This window comes from Panonychus citri, unplaced genomic scaffold (assembly GCF_014898815.1).
Source record: "Panonychus citri isolate SS breed McGregor unplaced genomic scaffold, ASM1489881v1 Contig00141, whole genome shotgun sequence".
In the NCBI taxonomy this organism is placed as follows: Eukaryota; Metazoa; Arthropoda; class Arachnida; order Trombidiformes; family Tetranychidae; genus Panonychus; species Panonychus citri.
In genome coordinates, this window is record NW_026515546.1 from 2,789,590 (window position 1) to 2,814,822 (window position 25,233).

General features: G+C 28.5%; 1 protein-coding gene across 1 annotated transcript; it reads left to right on the forward strand.

Annotated features, from left to right (window-relative positions):
* The first annotated feature begins 25 nt into the window (after positions 1–25).
* Positions 26–24,323, forward strand: LOC128395787 (calcitonin gene-related peptide type 1 receptor-like). Its single transcript, XM_053356270.1, has 9 exons — positions 26–865; positions 1,175–1,329; positions 3,246–3,580; positions 4,720–4,811; positions 12,048–12,139; positions 18,582–19,179; positions 21,323–21,567; positions 21,980–22,079; positions 23,880–24,323. The coding sequence occupies exons 1-9, from the start codon at positions 797–799 to the stop codon at positions 23,958–23,960; spliced, it is 1,767 nt and encodes a 588-aa protein (XP_053212245.1). The 5' UTR covers positions 26–796; the 3' UTR covers positions 23,961–24,323.
* Positions 24,324–25,233: the final 910 nt, after the last annotated feature.

The window sequence follows — 25,233 nt, forward strand, 5'->3', positions numbered from 1 at the left end:
CTTCTCTTTTCAGAAAGAAAAATTTTCTCACTTTGATAAGGTGAATATCTTTTTATTTTGTTACTTTGATTGCAATTTACTTTTACCTTGTTAATTGTTGATCTTTTAATTGATTGTTACTCATTTGTCAGTTTGTAAGTTTTATCAATGTGAATATCTATTGGATTTTTTATTTGCTTTAATTGTTTCTTTTTTTTCTGTGACAATTGTTGATTGATATGATTTTGAATTCTGTTCGTTGGAGCTGTTGGAGTTACCATGTAATTAAGTTATACTTGAGTTTATCTTATCTTTTAATCTTATCAAAAGTAATTAATTCTTAATTTGATTGCTTCTATTTAGTTTTTACATTGTTATACTATCACATAGACACACACAAATTCATTTCAGTGATCAATTGTTTGTCATGTACCCTAATCACCTTTCAATCACCTTTCAATCAGTTTTTCATCTTTTACTTTGGTCATCATCATATCTATTATTTCAATTCAATTTTCCATCATTGTAATATCTTCATCATCATCACCACCATTATCATCGTCATCATCATGGTGTCATCATTTTCAGGCTCATCAATCTTGACCATGTTACCATCATCATCATCATCATCATCATCATAACTATTTATGAAACTTTAACCATCATTGGTTATCCATTTTTTTTTGTCCATCATCTCTGTCCATCTTTAAAACAACAATATCTTCATTGGCCTATTTACTTCAATTTTCATATTGTCTACATCATCTTCCACCATCTTTGATCATTGAATTGAATTTATTTTTTCAACCTTCTTATTATGGCTCCATTTAGATTGGATAATCAACTAACCGCCATTTTAACAGCCATAATTTTACCTTTGCTTCCGGTAAGTTGCTTTTCTCTTTTTCTCCATTAAATGAAAGTCAATCAAAATCTCTAGACTTGTTTCTTCATCTCTGTCTCTTTGTGTCTCACATTTGACTCGCCACCAAGTCAGAATCTTCCCACCTTTTTGTCTCACCTCATTTGTCATTAAACGAAAAAATGGAAGATGAGAGAAAAAAAATGGCCAAAAGAGAAGAAAAAAGAAATTCTATTCCAAAAATATCATCATTTTCTACAAATTATTATTTCCTTTTCTATTCGTTGCTTATTTTTCTAAATTTTCGTTATTTTATTTTACTTTTTTCTACAGATCCAAGTTGTTTCTGTTAACTCAGAAATAACTAACGATAATATTTACTGCCGAACCGAAATTGGCTCATATTTAGCTTTGGATATTTACAAATTAGATACTTGTGCTCGTTGTTACAATTATATGCCAGCCTGGGCCTTTAAAAATAAACTTCAGTAAGTCGCAATCATCTACAACAATTAAATCAAAACATCACATACACACAATATTCATATTCAAATAATAACTCACCGTAGAATCTTAATTAACAAACTAATCCACCCTAAAACTACCTCATCTACTAACATCTAAAACCCTTTAGCACACTTATCAATATCAACAATTAATTGATTATTTCATAATCTTTTAATTGCTCATCCTATTGTTTAACCATTTACTCTAATGATTAACAATCTAGAAGAAATCATTAACTCTACAAGCAAAAGAAAAACCGTATTCTTAATGGATTTAACTTCCTGTTGTTGTTGATTTTTTTTCTTCTCTTTCTTTGCCCTTAGTCTACTAATTGAGATTATTCAGTTAATATTATCTCTTTCTGAGTGATTAACGGTTATGTTGATTTTATTATTGATCGTAAACAATTATCATTGTCTGTCTTGTCCACTAAAAGTTTTAACTTGTTTTAACTGATCAACATACAACAATAACATAGGAAGAATAACCAAAATCCTAATTGACTTAATGCCATTGACCATTGATCAGTAATTATTATTATTACAATTTTATCTTTGTAACAAAATTCTGACTGAAAAAAATTTACTTCAAGAGATACTCATTGAATTGAAACCTAGTTAATAGTTTCAGTCTCAATTCATTTAATCCCAAAGTGATTTAACTTGAATGTAATAGTAGTTACATTTACCAATAACAAGTATCATAATAATAACCATGATAATATTAATCCAATCGAGGCTTTGTTTTTATAATCAAAGTAAATTGTAACACACTAAACATTATAATCTTTCTGGTCAAGTTTCAATTTGGTCTGCAAGTATGTTAAAGGAATTAAACTTTACTAAATACTAATCAACAATTAATGATGATAATAATCAATGTGAATCTGATTTTAACCTTACATTAGTATCTTTCCTATTCTCAGGTTAAATCTAGATCCCAAGTGATTTTATTAATTGTTATACTTTGTTATTAGTTTATGATTAATTCTGATTGAACTCACACTTATACACCTTGATGATTATATTAATTACCATAATGTTTTCCATACGTAAACACCAATTCTCTAAATAGTAATTAATATCTTTTATCACAATTAACCGTTATTATTATCCAATATCAATAATTACGATATTAATTGAATTATTACTTTACTACATATCTATGCATCATTAATATTAACCTTTTTATATTCAATATCATGTGCATTTCAGCAAGAAAGAGAAAACAAATATTAATCAATATTAACCATGACTCTGAATTAGTTATCAAGTCATGATAATGAAGAGAAAAAAAAATCTGATCCTATTTTGTGATTCTAAATGAACTTATATCCATATATATATATATATAGAGATCGAGAGTATTTTGTTTTGCCATTTCTACAGTTGATGGACAAAAATCAACATTTATCTCCGTAACACTTATCATGAAAACTGAAATTCAGCAGAAAAAAAAATTAAAGTTCTGTTGGATTCTCAGGTTATTTATAAAACTAAGCATGAAAATAATTTTCATGCAACTGTTTTATTTTCACTGTCTAATATTTCATTCAATTATTTACATAATTCTAGTCATTATTATGATTTAATATGAACAAGGGTTTACCTGTCGTACACCTTATTATTATTATCCTCTAAACAATTAGTATTGAAATTTGATGTGAATATTGTGTTGAGTTGATTATTAACAATTATGGTTATGGAAAAAAAAAGTTTCACTATATTACAAGATTTTCTTGCAAACATTTTATTGTAATTTGTTGATTTTCCTTTGTAAATCTCATGATAATCATGATGATTTATTATCGTTTTTCTTTTGTTTTTTCTTTTATATATTTTATTTCACTATTTTATTTTGCAAATTAATTATCTCCATTATTTATTCATTTTTACAGATATATTACTCATGGGATTTTATATGATAACCTTGAAAATCGGACAGTTTTGTCCAATGAAACGGTTTACCTTGGTTCAACCTTCCTGACACCACCAATGTATCAAAAATGGCAAGATTGTTGCAGTAAAGCAGTTGATTGTTGCCTTAAATATTTAAGATATGACAAGAGATGGGAAAATCAATCTAAATATGGTACCAATAAATCAGATTCGTGTCCAGTTACCTGGGATGGTTGGTCTTGTTGGCCTCAACCCGCTGACCCAGGGACAGTTGTTGAAATTGAATGTCCAGATCATATATATTGGAATGATGTTTGGGCCCCACCTTGTCGAGGTAAGGAAAAGCATTTCGTTAACATTATCCTCATTCAACTGAACTACTATCATTATTGGAACCATATCCATGTCATTTTCAGTGATTAGTTTTAAATCAAATAAATGATAGACATTGTAATTTATGATACACTGGATCATATCATTGAAAATTGCTGTTATTATTATTAGTATCACTAACCCAAAGAAACCAATAAGTTAATAATATACCATGAAGATCATATAAGAAATGATGATAATAATAATAATAATAATTCTGTCAATGAACTAACTGAGAATATAAAAAAAATATAAATGATCTCATGAAAAAGCAAACGGAAAATCAAATTGACAGTTGATAGGAAAAGGCAACATAAGATATTGAATAAATATTATCTTTCCATGATATCGGTTGATCATCTGATCATGATAACTGAATTAATGATAAGTAAATTAATAATAACATTACAGTTTATCTTAAGCAGCGGTAAATGTAATCTATTATTATAACATGTATCTTGTGACAAGTTAATCAGCTAAATAATTATGAGGTTCAATTGAATTTTCGGTTAACTGAATCTTGTCATGATGTCTATTCAGAATGATAATATTTACACAAAGATAACTATTATTTTCAAATCTAATGATTACAAGCTAAATTGTCTTAAATGGGTTGAGGCAAATTATTAAAATAAGTTACTTTCAAAGTTATTAATGATGAAATATTCATAACATGAAGATGCTACGAAAAATTTTCCAACAGAAATGATAAAATATAAAAAAAAAGTTCTGAGGAAAAGATTATGATGATTCACATGTACGAAGTAGGAATTGAATTCCCTGGAGGATGAGTATGAATGGAGTAAATAAACTTACCTTTTTTATTTATTCTAATCACAAAATAATCTAATGATTTAGTCATTAAAATAATTATGGTCAAGTAATTAAGATCAATCATGTTAATTGCTTTTCTCTCTCTCTCTCTCCGCAAGCTGAATTTTTGCCTCGCCTTGTTGAAATCCTAAAATTGTCATTAAACGATTGTAATTATATTAATAATTTAATCTATAAATTGACCATTTGATTGACCTACAATATTGTTATTATTATGGTCACTTCCTTTTCTGATTTATTATTTTTTTTTCTCATGTTCTGTCAAAGGGTCAGCAACAAAGGCTTGCAGTCCATCCGGAAGTTGGTTCAAATTGGGTGAAGGTGAATGGAGCAATTATACCAATTGTGCTAGAGAAGACGTAAGTTATTTCCTAATTGCGATATTAATCATCTTTCACAATTAAGTTAATTGTCCTTTCATTGACAAACATGACAATATAATCCTTAACTAGTTTCCAATACGCTGACACAATCAATTGAGTTTTCATTTAATTTCTTTCAATCATTATTGTTGTAAATTAACTTGTAAAAGTTGATTCATGATTATAATGTTAGAACATTATCTTGATTATTCTGAGTAAAATTCCCTTTTCCAATATTAGGGAATTGAAAGTAGATTAGTTTTTTTTTCGTTTCCATGAATTTTGATGTTGAAACTTTGAGAATTTGTTGATGATGTTGACACAAGATCAGGAAATCTATTGCGCTATCTATTAATAGTAATCTATATGATGAATATCACATAAAAGTTTTCTTTAAAATAATGAAATAGTTGATTGAATGATTTATCAATATCATGAACTTTGCATGATAAAGGTAATAGTCTTTTTGATGGATAAACATGATTTTTTATTATCTGTAAAGTTTAAGGTTGACCATCACCATCCTCTTTTCATCAGCTATTTACTTATCTCTTTTATTTTTCTATTGACCATTGAATATCCTTCAATTCTTGTTCCTTGGTCAGACTATTAAATCATCTAAATACATATACTTAACTGACTTTGTCCATCCCAGGTTCTGTGGGTAGAAAAGGTCTGGTCATTTGATGACCAAAATGTGTATGTATTAATAATATTGACCATGAGAAAAAAATTCTTGTTTGAATATTGTCATTTTTTGGAAAAACTCTCTTAGTCTGTCAAGCCTCATATACTACATCATCTCATGCTCACTCTCTTTCTCATCAAAACTTCAATCATGTAGGTAACAACAGTTTACCTCATATTGATGTGAATACCTTACATCCGTTTCCACATCTTCATTGTCTTTAAAGTCTGGTTCTCATCTCATTCCTAGTAAACTAAATTATATTAAACTCTTAAACTTGGTTATATTATTTGATATTCATGTATTATATGATAGTATTACATGTGAATCTATGAGCTTTGTTATAATGAGACTTTCTTTGTGTGTAAAACTAAAGGATTTCACTTAATTTGCCCATTTTCAGATTGATATTATTTAACATGCAATCCAGAGTTTAATTAACATTTAAATGTGTTAATTATTTTCTGTTTATTACATTTACTAAAATATCCCTCATCTTGTTAAACTTAATTGCTTACTAACCTTCAGACTGTAGCATTATCATGTCTTGTTTCAATTTTTCATCTTAATTATTATTATCATTTCAGAGTAAAACATAAATACATCATGAGAATCTCCTGACTTCATGAATCTTTAGTTTTTCATTCAAGTAAAATTGTAAATGAGATTCGACTTTACATGTTTTTTTTATAATTTACACACTAATTTACATAGAATAACGAATTACGGAATAACCCATAGTTTAATTTGTCAATTAATCTTCTCAGTCTGGAGAAGTGAAAAATGGACAATTAAGATTAATCAGTTGATTCTTATCCCAATGTGATAATATTTACACCATTTAGATGAACGTTGTCATAAATATTAACCAACAACGGAAGTCTTAGTTGTATCATATGTAATATTTTGATTTGCTAAAAATAATCAACCATGAAATTTTAATCTACTTTACATAGTTATCATGATACTTGAACTAATCCACTCTCAATGAACTTTCATTACTTAAAATTCATGTTAATACATCAACAAAGTGTTACCATGAAATCTAATGATTAATCTAATCCATCAATATCCTGAGATTGATATTCAAATATAATCTATTGATTAACTGACAATTAAGGTTAATGTCAATTCATCCTAAACAATCTCGTCCAAATAACATAGCTATTAGTTGTTAACATGAAATTGTAATTGCTTAAGAAAAAGTAAATTGTTATTAGAATGATGATCATGATGATGATGAGATAATGAATATTACATGATAACATAATGATGATTATCATGATTATTATCTTTACATTGTTCCATGTGACAATTGTTATTTATATATATAAATTTGTCTATTTCTATCATCTACCTCTTTCAATCTCGTTTCCAGGTCACCAATTGTGATACTAAACGGATAAAATTTCCCTTAGGGCATTTATCCAATGCTGAATTTATCTGATGATGAATTTTTCTCTCCTTTTGAGTATTTTCTTTGTTTTCTATTGTCAATTATCATCATCCAATTGTTATCTGGTCATTTTGTGTATATTGCTACAAATTGTTATTGTAACTATTTCACCTTTGAAACTTCAGCTTCCTTTGTGAAAGTGCTAGTATTATGACTTACATACTGATTTCTGTTCATTTCTTTTACCACTGCTCGTATATCGGACCAAGATTGTTCATGATTCTAACTCCTACTCTATATATCCGATATTATGAAGATGTAATATGAAAAAAAAGAAAAATTTCTCCACTGTTTTTTCACTCTGAGGCAGATTTTCCACCACCATGAAACCCACTTCGCCTTATACGTAGATACTGATGTATCAAATATTCTTGGTATTCGTTAGGAATTCAACTAATATCATTCTCACATTCAACTTAACCAATTTTTCAAGCAGAAAGAAGCATCTTTTGTCTTCAATGACGATGATATTATTTGCCATCCTCATCCTCATTCTCTAGCTTCCTGATTCTTTATTTCATCCTGAACAAAAAAAATATAAACAACTGAAAAATTGAAACTCCAACTTTTTTTTTCAAAACTTTTCTTCCTATTTGTGTGTTATAATGGAAAGAAGAAGCAAGAAGAAAGTAAATTTAAAATGTTATTATTTCATGATAAACCGAGATAACAGTAATAATACCAAAGAAAGGCTATTATTAATCATTGAGAATCCTGACTTTCTGAATTTAGAATGAAAACTTTTCATTTCACTTTTTTATCCCATATTAAAACCATCATGTTTTCTGAGGAGAGGAAGAAGAAATTCAATATTTAAATTACTATTACATGGATCTCTCTCTCTCTCTCTCTCTCATCTTATTGTAGAAGATTAATCTATTCACTATCCAACCCATGGTGAAATAACATTCATTTCCGTATCCTATTATTACATCCGAATAACAATAATTATCAATAATGATTATAAACGACTAACTTTTATTACTAAGCTTAAACACTGAGTATCACATGTTTGATCTATCGAGTTTATCGGATTATTTCAATATAATTCATTTGAAAACGATAATCATAACCATGTAATTGAAAGAGTGATAATATAGAATGAAGAGAGAAATAGAGGGAAGAAAATGTTCGCAAGATTTTCATGAAGAGAAAAAGATCGAGTAAAGAAAGAATATGATAAAATAATGATAGCTTAATGTTCAAATAATGAAATATCATATTATTTATTGGTTTGCATTGAGAAATATTCGGAAGAGGATAAAAAAAAAGTTCATTGAGATAACATTGACATGTAAGCTGAATAAACTTGAAGAATAGATTGGAAATTAGTATAAGAGAGAAAAAATTGACAATAACTGACAGAATATGAAGAAGGAAGAGAAAATGAGAAGACAAGTTGATAAATTAACTCTCGGTGCAAAGTTAATCTTCAAATTTTCTTACTAATCATGAAGAGCTGATTTCTGGACATGTAACTAATCCTAAAGAGCCAAAAAAGTTACTATTTGAAATTATGTTTATCCATGAAGATTTCCTAGGATTGTGCTGATGAAATGTTTGTTATCAACTGTCAATTGATGATTTAGTGAGAAAACACTTTAACTAGTATATTATTGATGTGAGCTTTCAGCATCGATAACAATTTATCGTTGAATCTATGATTGAAATTTATCTTCTTCTCTCTTTTCTTAAACTTTTCACCAGGAAAAGAAATTCGTATTTCTATTAACAGTTACTAATATGAAAACTCAATGGTTTTCCTGCTGAGGTTGACGAAAAACCTTTACAACATTCTAACCCATGTTTCCAATGAGATTGTTACTGTTTCCATGTAACATCTCATTAGAACTTGAAAAATTTTCACTCATCATCATCATTATCCTTTCAACTCTTTTATTGGCAACTCAATTCGATGTATACTTAACATGAATCCTTTTTTTTTCTTCTTTTAATCTACATCATATTAATAGTATTACTTATTTTCTTGGGGTTTTGCCATGAAAACAAAGTTTTCAAGTGAATTACATGGATAGTTACATGGCGATTTTATCTGAGAGGTCAAGACATTTTTTTTTCTCGAAAATAAAAGAAGTACAAAGTTTCGAGGATAAAGGATAGAGTTGCCTTTGTATTATTTTCCACAGTTATAAGATATATTTACGTTTGTGTATATCAATCATTTATTATTCTGTAAATTTATTTCTCCATCTTATCTCTTGATATGATTTATGTGATTTATTATATTACCTCGATAAGATCTCTCACTTTCTATTCTCAACAACGTCTCCAAATCAAAGTCTAACTGTCAGCAGAACAGGATGAAAACCCATAAGAGTAACATCGTGAATTTGATAAAACATGAACCATCAGAATCTGAGTGAAAATATCATCATGGAAAGCGAAGGAAACAGAATCGAAATCAATAAGATGCTGACTTGATACTCGAACATTGAATTCGTAATCACATATATAAATGTATTGTTTTAACACAGTTTCAAATACACAACCTTAATAATAATCAGAATATCAACAATTTGCTTGATTGAATTTTGCATTTTGATTGAAGAATAATATTAATAAGTTTCAATTGGGATTGTTCATAAGAAAATTGTACTTCATGATATTTTATAAATCTCTCAGATTTTATCATCTATTCTGTTAACTGTAACTCGCTTGATTTAACTAATTGTGATTATTTTGTATTCTTACAATCTGATAGCGAGTATTCAGTGTTAAATGATTACGATTCAATGAACTTTTGATTGTTGAATCGATTCATTTAAACTTTTTAAGTATATTTTTCTTATTGAGAAAAAAGCTATTAATCATGATGACGATTCCAAAATCATGATAGTGAACTTATGTCCACTCAAGTGAATAATTTTCGTGTATAAATCTCATGAGATTTTGCTCATTACTCATAAAAGTATCAGAAAAAAAGTTCTAATTGAAGGAATCACTCAAATTCATGTTAGAATTGTTGGATTTTTTGATAAATCATCAATTTTGATTAGTTTCTTTCCGTTAATCGTTTTGTGATTTTTTTTCTCATAAGCGTAAGTTGTTTCAATAATCAACTAATTTAAATATCTTTTAATTACCTATTTACACCTATTTTTTTGTCACTTACGATTAATTTAATTGTAGTGATTATCTTTTCGGCGAGAAACATTTATTATGTGTTATGATTATGGTTATGGTGATAATCATATTTATCTAAATTGTATCAGAACTATTTGCTTGCTTTTTTATTGTTATTATTAATGTTTATTTGTTTTTCTATTATTGATTTTGATACAAAAGCAAATCAACTGATTACCTTTATTAATATTAATGATTTTATTGTATATTAACCTTACAATTGAAAAGTTATCAATTGATGATGATTATTATTAAATCTTAAATGATTAACACTTAAGGGACACATTGTTGATACAATTGATTTGTTATTATCAACATGATCATTATTATTAATATGATCGTTATTGTTATTAGTTTTATATTGATAAACAATTGTGATGTCCAGTTAACTTCCTATGGTCATCAATTGGTATCTTCAACATAATATATATTTAAGGAACATGATTATCATGATAATCTTGATAACTTTTGATTCAGTCTCTTCCTTCAGTAATAATAATCCATAAGTCAATTGGTATTATGATTATTATACTCAAGGATAGTATCAGATACCATCAATAACAATAGTTGTGAATAGGGTCAGTGAGAGAGAGAGAGGATTTTTGGAAAGGGAGGTGTAGAGATGTCAGAGTAACACGATAAAGTAAAATACATGAGATGTTAGCATCATGGTGATAAAAAAGAGAGCAGGAAACTCTTGACAATCCAGAGTCACAATTAATTGTGTAGAGACAAAAAAAGATTCAGTGAAATATAAATCAGATCAATATACTCACTAGATTTTGGTGACACTTTCGCAATACATGATATGTAATGTTTCACAATTACTACTATTGTTTATTATTGGTAAATTGTGATTTTTGGATGGACTTCAAAGTACTGGAAAAGATTGAGAAAGGGAGAAAATGAGAGAGAAAGAATTGTATCCATGATATTGGTCACTTTACCTTCTCAGTCTATTTCCTCGATGTTGATTCTTCTTTAATCAACTGACCTTTCACCTGTTTATATTATTAGTGAATCTATTCATTATCTTTACCAATTTACTCATGAACTTCTGATTGACTCATTAGTGGAATCATTTTCAATATCTATTACATTGAGAGTTTTAATTAGTCTATGAAATTAAGTTTAACCATGTAATTGGAAAAATTGTCTTGATTGAATTTTTGTCTATGTAAATGTTGACGAAATTAACTTTATTTGAAATTTGAATCGTTTATCCTTAGGAGATGATAAACAATTTGATTAACTTAATGTCAATTCAACTTAGTCAATGAGTTTTCAAGTTTAGCTCAATGAAAATTGAATTTTATTTCAGATCTCCCTGTATAATGAATCATTACCCGTTTAATCATCTTCCATGATTAATGCTGAAAACTTCAACAATTAAGATTCAAGCGTTGTCTCTATGGGTCTGTGTTCACAAGTAATGAATTAAGATTAAATAGAAATCAGAACAATAATGAATGTTTTTCTTTTCGTTATTTTCTCCAACTTGTTACTTGTAATCATTTTATTTACATATGAGATAAGCTGAGCTTCCAGGGTAGAAAATGAGTAAACCTTTCCATGTGATTTGGATATTTAAATTTCGAGTATGAATCCATGATGTGATATAATTTGAATTTTACGAGATTGAAACTGAATCCCATGAACTTGATAGTTGAAGAGAATGTTATTTTTTATTCATTTCACTTTGCCTTCTTTTTTTTAGCCTTGAGCCTAATTCAAAATTCAAAATATCGAAAACAGTTGATTAATTTTGTTAATCTTCATGAGAACAAGAATTCAGTTAATCTGTTATTTCATCCTCACTTTCTGTCGCCTTTGAACTTTTCCTAATCATGTATCACTTTAAACCTGAATAACTATTTACAATCAATGATTTTTAATTGAATTTAATTGTTAATTAACTCATTCTCTATCTCTTTCTCTCTTTTAGATTTTTTTAAGACGAAATCGTTACCTAATTTTTACTCATTTAACTTCAGTTGCGTTTATAATTCCCGCTCTTTCTATTTTCTTATATTATCGGTAAGTTGTTTTCTTATCAAATAATTAAACCATTTGATGAATTTAATCGAAATTATATTTAGCTCATGAATCGACAAAAAATTGAGGTCAAAAACTTTTGACCTCTAAAGGTTTATAAGGACTAAGGTTAAGGTTCAACTCGCTAGTTTAGATTAATACACAATTTCCTTTGAGATTCTGTGTTAAGAACTTTTTTATCTTCTTTTAGATATTAGGTTAAGAATCATTGATGAAAAAATTCTCATAATTATCTCTAAGGTAATAAATATTTCTATCAATTTTGTAGTTACAAAAAAAGCTCCTTAAGGAGAATTGGAACTTTTCTGAGTTATGGGAATGATAAGATAATATTCTTGAACAATATGAACAATATGAATATTAGTGCATGAGTAACATGATTTCACCAATCCTATTACCTGTTGCTTTCTAATGATATTCATAATTTGATGAAATTAACTTTTTCTCAACTAATCAGCTGAATGAATCAACAATCACCATGGTCATTAGAATAATCAATTGGATTTCTGCCTTTGTTTTCACAACTTTTTCTTTTATCATGAAAATCACTCAAGATGACAGAAATTTCGGTATTAATATTGGAAGTTTATGTTTCCATGATTCCATTATGTGAGAACCATTTAAGAATAGTTTTTCTCCTCTGTTCAATAACTATGGTAGCATGATAGAATTCATGATATTCAGAACTCGATTCCACCCAAACTTTGATTTCTGTTATAAATATTCTGATGAAAAATGAGTATTTTCTGATGATTTTCTATGATTGATGCATCTGAAATTCACTCTTTCCACACATTATAATGATGCGAATATGGTAAAGAGGAGGTGGACAATTCTACCACCCTCCTCATCATCCTTCTCATCTTTATCTTCATCATCCTCCCATATCCTTGGATAATTCAATAGCAATCGTTTTCTTTTCAACAATTGTTTTTCTCAATTCAATATTACAATTTAATCTAATATTAAGATTGATAATGTGACTGATTTCTCATCCTTTTTTCCAGCTCTATCTTAATAATTTTCATCTTTTCTTTTCTTTCTTTCATGATGATGATAACGATCATCATGAAGAAGATGATAAACTTTCCCTTTTCAATTGTGTTGCATCAATAGGATCTTTTGATATTTTCTCCTTTCTAATTCAACACCAACAACAAAAGACTTCAAGATAACATGTCAACATTCAGAGTATAGCACCATCAACATATGAAAAGAGATCGAAGTAGAGAAAAAAAAGTTCTGAGTAGATTGAATGTCAAAATCTATCAATTTCATGGCCTGAGAATATGCGATTCAGAAGTTATCATGGTGATATTTTTTTCTTCTTTCACAAGCAACTACTCTCTCTCTCTCTCTCTCTCTCTCTCTCTCTGCCTATGTTTCTTGGTTGATTTTCAATTACTTTCTCATCGTCATCATCATAATCAACTTTTCGTTATACAATTAATCTCACTTGGGAATCGATGATTTTGATCAGATTATCTCAGTTAAAAATAATATCATTATTTTATTAACCATCCAGATAATAAGATATTTTTGAGATAAATAAAATACGTGATGTGAGATTAATAACAATTTCTCATCAATAAGCTTCCATGAATTAATAATTTAATTGTTGGAAAAAGATGAATTATTAACTTAAAAGTGGAAAAATCAATAAATGTTCAACTATTATCATACAACCAGATATTAGAAGATCATTGAAAAAAGTTCTGAATTCGTTTTGTTTTTCAGTTGAAGTTCTAAAATTTTCGTTCCGATTTCTATCAGATGAGAAAATCGGAACATTTCTTATTATAAATATTGAGATAAATGAGTAGAATTGTAATGATTCATTAAACTGATCACTAAAGTTAATTAGGTCAACATTTAGTAGGATAATTTTCAAACAAAACTGATGGTCAATTGATGGTCATCACTCTTACTCCTTTTTGAATGTGTTTACATATGAAACTTGGAAAAATTTGCATCCATTAAATTAATCATTATCTCTTCTGAATAGTTGATTGAATGAACTTTTTTTCCACTGTGATTTTCAGGTTAATTATTATACTTATTCATTGATCTGACTCCATCAAGATTCAAGGTTTACACTTGAAAGGCTCAAAGGTTGTAAATGACAAAGCAAATATCATGAATATCATGAATACTCAAGACTATGGCTCAGGGGAAAGATGATTCTGTTTATGAACTTGATCATGTTGTAAGCATTCATATGCATAACTGATCTAGATAAACATGTTGATATTTTTCAATCTCTTGACTCTCAATCTTTCATAATGATAACTCTTGATACAAACATGATCATCTTACATGGTAATGATAACACTTGATGAGAATTGCAAGTTTAATAATAATGTTTCAATGGTATCTTCATGATGATCACGAACTTAATTGAGATGGTGAACCAGAAAAAAAACAAACATTTTCATATACAATTGTCATTACTGATTCACGATTAACTATTTTATATTGTTCATGAATCGATTCAGGAATCATTGAGATGAGGAGTTACATTTGGATTGATGGATAATCAAGTTATTATATTGTAATCAGTTTCTACTATTATAATCATGGTGATCTTTTATTATCTCATCATAAAGTTGAAAAAAAAGCCTTCATGTAATAATGATGATGAGATATTATTATTGATAAGTTACATTGTTTCCAGAACTCAGAATTCTGAGCTTAATATTATTCTGTTTTTTTTCCTCCTCTTCATGTGGGAAGATTATGAGTTTTTTTTCTCTTGCTTTTCATGAAGAGGTTTCATCATCTTCCTTGATGATAGAGAGAAAAAAATGAATTGATGACATTATTTTTTTTTCATAAGAAAAATATTCCAATCATGAAATATCATGATGACTTTATCAATCCTTTTGTTGAGCTGAACTTTGTTCAATTTGTAGTGTTGATGACTTTGTCTATTCACAAACAAATAGTTTTTTAAATGGAAAGTAAACTTTTCAAATCATTGACAGTCAATCAGCTGATTGTTTGAAATGAAAAAAATTCACCATGAATTTATTAATATAACCATCTGAATCTGAACTCATTCAAAATGAATGATTTTTGTTTTCATGATATCTAATTCTGTGTAAAAGCATCAAAGTGAATCTATTTATTAATAATAGTTTCATATCATCCCACTGTTGATGTTTTACTTGATATATTGGACTGAATAGTTGCTTTCATGGCTTTTTCATGATAGTCTTTTTTTCATATCAATTGAAACTCATATCATGTAACTTTCTCACTGAAACTTTATCCTTTTTAATTTAAACCTCGATCATGATTAAGGTTATTCTCATCATCTTTGTATTCACTATCAAGGGAAAAGTTTACTTTCCTCCATCAAGAACTTGATCTACAATTCATCAGCTAATTACCATCTATCTAATACTATTGACCAATGGTCATTATATTACAAGAATCATTAACAATAATATTAGGAAAACCTTGAAATTAATCTTAACCTTGAATAAAATCATGAATTCAAAGGTGATATGATTAAGCTGATTGTTGCAATTATTAGTATGCTATAGTTTGACTGTTTCATTGAACTTTGGTGAACTTTTTCAACAGTAATCAACTTGATCAATCTTATATTCTTGTGGATTAAGCTAATCAATAAATTGTTTCGTTTGGTAAAAAGTTCATTTCTGTTTGATTTTTTTACCTTCTTGTTGCTTACTATCAGGTCTCCTGTGGTGATTCAATTTCAAAGACATTTCTAGACGGTGGGTTTTTATTTATCAGGGAGGTTAAGGTGCTATTATTATCAACATGGTAGTTTAATCAGTGGTTAATCAGTTACATGAGTATAAAAATCATCTTTCATTTCCATCTCTTGGTCATCAGAATAATCGATTTTTTTTAAATTTATTCAATTTTCGTGCAAAAAAATCATTATATGAATTTGAGTTTATCATGAAATCTCAATGAAAACAGTATCAAGTTAGATTCTGATTCTGATAATCAGGGAGAAGCAAAAGTAAATATAATTACAATCAACTTATTATTGTACTAATATTGTTGATGATGTGATTATCATAATTATCCTAAATTGTATTGTCTGCAATTTGTGTGTGTTGAGACAACAATTTGCAAATTGAAATATGAGATGACAATTAAAATTGTTAAAAATGTAAATTCAGGTTGATTGTTATCATTAATTTGATTATAATGATGTGGGTTAGGTGGCTGAGCATTTGAATTATGAATATGAAATGAATTTTGAAATTATTTATGACATTATCGTTGGAGTGATATTTATATCCATCCCCTCATCCTCCTTGCCACCGTCTATGGATGATGCTACTCCCACGATAATAGTTATTCAATATTCTTGATGATATTTTAATATTATTCTTAGGTGGAAAATTTTTCCATAAACATTGGTCATTTCACTGACCATCAGGTTCTCATAACTTTAGATAATCATTAGCGAAATGATAATAATTTATAAATAATGTTAGTGAACATAATTCATTAGCTATAAATGTACATTATTAGTGTTACTTTGTTGTTAATTAATTTTTTCTGTTATTGGGAATGTTAATTGTGTTTGATTAAATTGTGGAATAAAAGTAAAACTTTCATTTCTTTCAAGATTTTATTGATTATTCTATTATTATTATTGAGTCTAAGTTAATTGTTAGTTAACACTTTTACTTAGGAATTATATTCCAGTCTGATTATCAAACTCTTACAATTGAAAGTGGTGAGTTATATCAATTGATTATCAGAATTGAAAGTTTTATTGTTATAATCATGATGAGGATGAGGATGGATTTGAATCTTGTCCGGAAGAGGAGGAAGAGGATGAGGATGAGGATGAAACGGAAATATCCATTGTGATGAGCTTTCATCGTAGGGGCTAAGTAATGGTATCGAAAGCGGCTCGATCCATATGGTCCGTTATTGAGAAATGAATAATAATCACGATCTGGTGATGAAACGATTGGCGATTGATATGATTGCTGTTGTTTGGACTGGTCTTCCGATCTTGGATCATATAATGATTCCGATGATGATGCTGATGGTGATCCTAGCGAATTGAGTATTGGTCTAAATGACCTTTTCCCGTGACCACCGAGACAAGAATGACCATATTGTTGGCAACTTCCTCTCAAAGTGTTAATATATTCATTGGCTGAATTACGTTGATTACGATTTTTGGTATCACGGCATTTAACTTCATTTGGCCAGGTCAATATGAAAAATATGATCAACAAATTGACCACAATAATTGAGACTCGTATCATTTTTCAAACTTTATATTCACAACAATTAACTTGAAGATCACAAATCAATTAAATCTCAGCACAATCTAAAATATAAACTTTTATTTTTCTTGCTCACTTAATAAAGTGTATGATGTATCCTGGAAGATTTGACCATTAACTGACCATTAAGGTGATATCAGTCTATTGTTTTATACAATTTGATAATCTTTTAGCCGATTGATTATTTAATCATCATGCAACATATCAATTGATTATCTCTTTTTAATCATCTACCCTTAATCAAATAATCAAATAGTCACCATCGCATGTCTATCTGTTCAGTTTGACAATCAGTCTAAGTGATTGTACACAATTTATTGGATCGTTAATTGTTGATCATTTTTACGTCGTTGAAAATTATCAAATGATTAACCTAAATTGTTATCCTTTGAGTTGGAAATGTTTTCCTTTCACAATTAATTTCCCAATGAATTTATATTATCCCTTATTAACTGGATTGTAATAACAACGATTAAGATGTTAATTGTTGTAACTCTTTGAGAAGTGTTTTCTTTTCATCTTAATTTCATTGAAATGTTGATTGATGTTGATATTTAAACGTCATGAACATCGTCATGATGTTCATGAATAAGCTGAATGCATACACAATATGGATAAAGAAAATGTTATTTTCAATTGTTTCCTCTATTTTGGTATCATAATCAATCCCGAAAATCAGTCAACCTTAAATTAGATTTGTTTGTGACGTTAATTGTTGACAATTATCGTATTAGTCTGGTTTAGGTCATTTGTTTACTGAACATTTCCTATTATCATTTAACTGGTATCGAAAAATTTTCTTTGACAATTATCACAAATCAATTGTTATCATTCACTGATTTTCTTGTGATAATTAACTGATTGTTATCTTGCAGAAAAAAAAACACAATAGCATAAATTGTTTATTACTCACCAACAATTAACTAACTTGGCATCAATTAAGATGACAATTAACTTTGCATTTCGATTACAATTTAAGAGGAAGAAAAGTTGATCCATTGATTATCATAACTCACAATCGATTCAATTGAATTTGATAGAATCTCGGATGATTTACTTTCTTCAACACTCTAATTAATTGTTTACATTATAATTCTCGCTAATAGTTGATTGTTTATTAATTTTTTCCACAGACAATTGTCTCAAACCAATCGAGTTAAAATTCATGTCCATCTATTGATTTCCCTGTTGTCATATTCAATTCTTATGTCATTACTAATTCTCAATATGATCAATGGATCAACGGAGACAATTTATGATTCAAATGAAATTGATTCGAAAAATATATCATCAAGTGCACAAAAATCATCAATAATTTCGATCTCATCATCATCTAAAATAAAGACTGGTCAGTTTCGTCTTGGGACAATTTACTGTCTATTCCTTTCCGTGTTGGTCAAATATTTTAGATCGACAACTTATTTTTGGATGTTCAATGAGGCCTTTTACCTTCATCAATTAATGGCCCGAGTATTTGCCACTCCACACATGAAAAGTTTAATCAGTTTGGCCTATGGTGTCCCCCTGTTGACCAATACCTCTTATATTATTGTCCGATCCATTTCTAGTTACTCTTCAGGGTCTCAAGGGTCAAGTCGTGATTCATCTGGAAATGTGATCAATATTCCCGATAATCAATTGTCCGTTCAAGGTGATATCTGTTGGCTTCTTCCGTCTCCCAGTGCATGGCAAGAGTGGATCATCAATGCTCCAAACTTGTCAATTCTTGTGGTCAGTATTTTGTTGTCTCTGTCCTTCCAAAATCTAATTTAATCATCTAAATTCTGTTTTTATCTCTCCTCTGGTCACTATTTTCTCACCATCGAAATTAGTTCATGAAACTTGATCATTTTGTACGATCCTCAGTTAATTAGATTGTTGTTAGAACTTATTTTTTTATCATCTTACCTTTATTTTCTCCTTCATCTCTCTCTCTCTCTCTTTCTCTGATTGTTTATCATTTTCGATATCATCTGATTGATGACCAATGAAAACAAGAGTAAAATAATAATACTGGACATAGAAATGTTGACCAACTATTAAAAAAGTTTTTTATCTTCTTTTTTCCTCATTTAACTTTTATTACTCTGCTTTTGTCATCCTTTTCATCATCATCCTTTACTTTTTTCCTCTCTCTCTCTCTCTCTCTTACTATATTTCTCCATCAATTCAATATCTTGTTCCTGTTTTATCATCAATACACAAAGAAATGAAAAAGAGTCGATGAGTAGGTGTTGGAATGAAAGTTCTGGGTCCAGAAAATTGTCCACTTTATGTCCACTAATTTTATTAGATTTATCTTGAGTTTCAATTACAGTTATACTCAGAATTATTTTGAACTTTTGCTCAATATCATCTGATGAATTTCCCTGTTCCCTGTATCTACTAGAACGATGATTTTTTCCATTATCTATCCTCTTGTTAATGAGCATTCTTTCATGATGATAATCATCTTGATGATGAGAGACTCTAGTAGTTTCATTATAAGTTCATATTGTTTAAGTTAATTACTTCCGACTAGTGATTCTTTTCATGATAATGATTACAAGTTGATCTTAATCTGAAAATTTGATTTCTCTTTTGTCTTAATTGTCATTAAAAGGATAAGAGATTATGACAAAAGAGATGATGATGATTTCTTTTTGTTTTGTTTCATCCATTGCGATATTTATCATCAATATGATGATGATGATGATGATGATGATTAATGATCTTCTTCTGATTATCACTCCCAAATCTCCCTCCTCCCACTTTACTCTCCTCTTGACACTAAAAGCTTTCGATGATTATTTCAGCTGATATGATTGAGCTTTAATCATCATCTTCTTGACAATTAAGATCATTTAATCATCTCGATATCAATGATAATCAATTTTACAATCAGATTCCATTTCTTACAATTCATGGAATCTCAAAGTTTTTGTCTTCCGATCAAGAGGAAAACAAAAGTTCTGATCTCATTCTGAGATTTTAACCTTGAATTATTTATGGTGAAAATCATTTCCAATAATCTGACAATAAGTGTTAACTAATTTCGATAATCAATTTTTTCTTATACTTTGTTCACTTTAGTTAATTAATTACTTGTAATCGTTAGAATGATTTGTTTAGATGTCAATCAGATATAAACATTAATTCTGATAAAGATTAATTGTTATCCTTTTTACTTTATTAATCTTAATCTTCATCAATCATTACGTCAATTGTGATTAATTAATCTGATTTAACTCTATCAATATTTTTTTCCTCTCAACTGAATTTGATATAATCATTTGAATCACTTGGTCAAGATCAACAATCAAGCAATAGCAATTAACTTATCTTTCAAATAGATTTTCCCAATCAACGAATAATAATAATTAAAAATTGACCTAATTAAATTATTATTCTACTGATTAACATGGTTAATTCTGTTTTAATTAATCAATCATCACCAATGAATTCACCTTTTCTCTCGTAATTTGATTTAGACAATGATGTTCAGATAATCAGTTGATGATTAATTCAACTAATTTCCTTTTTTCAACCAATTTTCATGTTCCGTTTCCAGGTAAACATATATTTCCAATCCAACTACTAACCATTAATTATTTAATTAACATGATTATCACCTTAATGAATGACCTTTAGCTTGAAATGTTTCGTTGGTCAAATTTGTAGTAATAAACTTTCATGGTTATCATGTATTTCTGAGTAAACCAATTGAATCAGAATAGGAATTTAATTGGTCCATTTTTTTTGTAGGGAAAAAAATGCCACTCAATTAGCTAACAATCTAATTAGGAGACTATGAACTTTCGTATATTTTAATTGTGTGATGTTGATCAGTATTCGTAGAGAATTTTAATTAATTTTTGTTCGTCCAAATTTACAGATAAACTTCATCTTCCTCATCTCGGTTTTACGAGAAATATGTGCCAAAGCCGCAGCGACACCCGCTTCGTCCACTTCGACACCTTCGCCCCACCAGATCCGTCGGAATCTATTAAGAGTTCCCACCTCTCCCGAAAAGGCTCCGATCACCAGGGCCAGTTTTCTAGTTTCCCTGCGAGCGGCAAGTTTACTTTTACCGCTCTATGGACTTCACTATCTATTCATTGTTTATCGTCCAGATACCAGGTAAGATAATCATGTTAATCTAATCTCATCCTGTTAATCCGATAAGCAAATCAGTTAATTAGTTAAAACCATTTACAATCTATAGATGGCATTACTTTAATTACTTTTCATCATCATTAACTTTCAATTAATAAGAACCGTTTCCGCCTCCTCTTCAATTAACAATTACCTATTTGCGACTTTAATTGTTTAGAATAAGAAAAGAAAATGATTAACTAATCATTTTATCTCAGAACAATAATTAAATCAAAGAAACTTATAAATATGTTTCAATATAACTTTTAAATTCAATCGAAATGATTAGAAACTCTGAACTTTTTTAATGTATTTCGACAACAATTGCAACTTTTTGCACGCTGATTGTTGAACTAATTGTGATTTAATTTTCTTTTTTTTCTTAATTGTTTCATAGTGTTTGCTGGTTATCAGAATCATATCATTATGCTTCAATTACACTGGATGGATTACAGGGAACAATTGTCTCAATACTTTACTGTTTCCTAAATAACGAAGTAAGTTTGACAATTAGCGACAATTAATTGATCCAATTTATTGGGCAAAAGTATCAGAAAATCAATTATTTGCAAAGGTTAATATTAAATTACACGATTTAGGTTTAATCATTTGTTTCAATTCAATTAACTCTCTAATCAATTTGAATCAAATTGTCACTTCCTTGTCAATTAATTAATAAAATGGATTACTAATTAAATTTACTAACTATCATTAGCTTAGGACTAATCATCATCCTTTAGTTAATCAAAACCATTTTTGGAGTTTGACAATTAATAATCCCTGGTAATTAATTACCTTAAAAATTAATTGTCACCAAGCAACTTGAAAATGATGAAAACAATTTATTAATTACAATTGTTAAACTAATCAACATGAAAAAGTTTTAATCCTTTTTTTATTGTAGCATAAAAGTTACATAATTTAATTAAACTAATCATTGACAGTTAATTCAAATGTTAACCCTATATATAATCATCTTATACTTGGAACTAAATTAGTTAATTGTTAGTTAATTTTTTTCAATTCAATCAAACTCCAACTTGATCAACAATAAACACCAAATGCCCGTGTGATCAATGAAACGCCCCAACAATTAGCTTAAACTGTTAACTGTTGTAACAATTATAATACTCAACTTGATGATATGATGAAAAATTATGTCGTCATTACAATTAAATTGATTCTAACAATTAATCAATTAACAATCTTCAATAATTTTCCCTGTGTGTGAGATACTTTTTTGTTTTCTAATTGCAAATGATTAAAATCAAGGTGATAATTTGATTAGAGTAACAATTGTCATTTAGATCCTGAAAACATATAATTATAATCTTGATTAGTACCTTTGGTTAATTTATCTAGTTTAATTGTTATTATTGATCAACTGATATGTTAATTAAGTCCTAATTGTATTGATTACAATGGTGTTTATATATTAAAACAAACAACATTAATTTTCAATTGTTAATTGATTGTCACGATATTAATATATTATGATATTAGCTTTAATTTGAATCTTTTATATTTTACTTTCAATTACAATTTCTTAATTGTTGATATTCAATAGTCCCAGGTAATTAAATTGTAATTGATAAATCAATTGACTGTTGATTGAATATTGATTATTGGAGTGAAAAACTTATGTATTTTTTTGGTTCTTTATTTGAATCTGATAATATGATTTTCAATTGATTAACAATCAATATACTTTTTTTGTTGATAATCAACTGATTTCCAATAACGATCAGAGCCTAATTTACTGATTATTGTTCAGATGATTAACTTAATCATTCCCATATATTATCATGATAACTATCATTACTCTGAAACTTTGTAAAGATATTGAAAAGTTCATTGATGAAAATTTGATTGTTCATTTCAGATTATGATCTTAATCTCAATCAATATCCTCATAGTTATCTTATCTTAATCATTGACAATTTAACGTTACAATTGAATTTGATGGTTTCAAATTTAATCGACTCAATTGTTGGACCATTAACTTTGTAACAGTAAAAACCTTAATGACGATTTCTTAATGATCGTATTCATTGAGATCAACTGTAAATAATGCTAAAAGTTTAACAATTGGATGACCATTTAATGGAAACAAACTGACCAAAGTTAATGTTTATAATAATCAGCTGATTGTGACCTTGACTCAAAATTGAATAACATTGATTTATTTTCATCTTGCAAGATTATAACAAATATCACTAACTATTATTGCCCAACAATAATCATCAATTATTAATCTAATCAATTGTTTGCATCGATTCTCATTATTATCTAATTAGGTTCGAGCTCATCTGAAAAGATCATTTTTCAAGCGACAAGATCAAACCATCAATTTTACGGAAATCGTAGCCACTCATTGAGACATTAAATTGGAAAATTGGGAAACCGCAACAATGGCCCATTCGCATCTTGAAAGTTAATGATGATAATGATAACCAATGGGTCAGAATTTGTCGATATCGATATTGTATAATCCGCAAACTTGAACCTGGAATTATATAATCATTAGAACTGTAAATCGAATTGTAAATTGAACAGAGAATCGATTACAAATCAATCACATGTTGGCCTTTTGTTTTTGTTTGTTTACAAACAGAAAATGTAATCAAAATGATGTTCGATTACAATTAAAGGTTACAAAAACGTTAATTTAATCAACAAATTGAAATCAACAAATTAACAATGAAAAGCAAAACTGATTACAATTAAATGAAAGGCTTGGAAAACAGAAACAAAAAGTTCAATCATTGCTCGTTGTAAAATGATGAAGATGATTGAAACAAAGATGATGACTGAAGATGATGATGATCATCATAATTATCAGAGGGAAAAAATTAAGGTAAACAAAAGATAAATCTTCCTTCGGGGAGACGAGGAGTAATATGACACTAAGAAAACAGAGAAATCCTTAACAATTAACTAACCAAAACAATCACAATGAAAGAGAGAGAGAGAGAGAGAAAGAAACAGAATAACAATTAAATAACTAATTAACTAATCACGTTAACCAGATATTTCAACTCTTTCTTTTTAATTTGTTGATATGTTAACAGACACCAACAAACAATCAGCCAACAATCAACAATCAACAATCAATTGCAACACACAAATTGTATCCTTTTTCTGTTCTATCCCCAAACTGATTGATTAAAAAGTCTAAAGTCTAATCAAGTAAAGTGGAAACACCAACACAACACAAGCAAGGAGGGAACTTCAACCCAACATCAACACAACAACAACAACAACAAAAGCATCAGAATCTTTTCTGATGATGATGATGAAAAAAAAAAGTAACATTGGTGCTTATATTTTGTTTCCTTATCAACCGAGAAATGTAAACTCACATTTATATATATTGGAATACATTGTTTACAGTAATTAGATTGAGAGGATTGATTAGATTATCTGACTAACTGTATATTGGCATCACCAGGCATTTTTATTGATAACAATTAAACCCCTCGGATTGGGTTCCCTTTTCATCATCATGGTGATGAGGATGATGATGATGATCGTCAATATCATTTATTTATCAACCATCAACCAAACACATTACAATTTTTTCTGCTCTTTCAAGACTTTAGACTTTAATCTAACGGTTGTTAACACCCCTTGTTGTCCTCTTACTCTCTC

Bases quoted from the DNA above. Each gene is read 5' to 3' on its own strand.
- LOC128395787 (XM_053356270.1), top strand. From the start codon at position 797: ATGGCTCCATTTAGATTGGATAATCAACTAACCGCCATTTTAACAGCC. The intron at 21,568-21,979 runs GTAAGATAATCA...ATTGTTTCATAG, and splicing joins GTTTATCGTCCAGATACCAG to TGTTTGCTGGTTATCAGAAT. The intron at 22,080-23,879 runs GTAAGTTTGACA...TTATCTAATTAG, and splicing joins ACTGTTTCCTAAATAACGAA to GTTCGAGCTCATCTGAAAAG.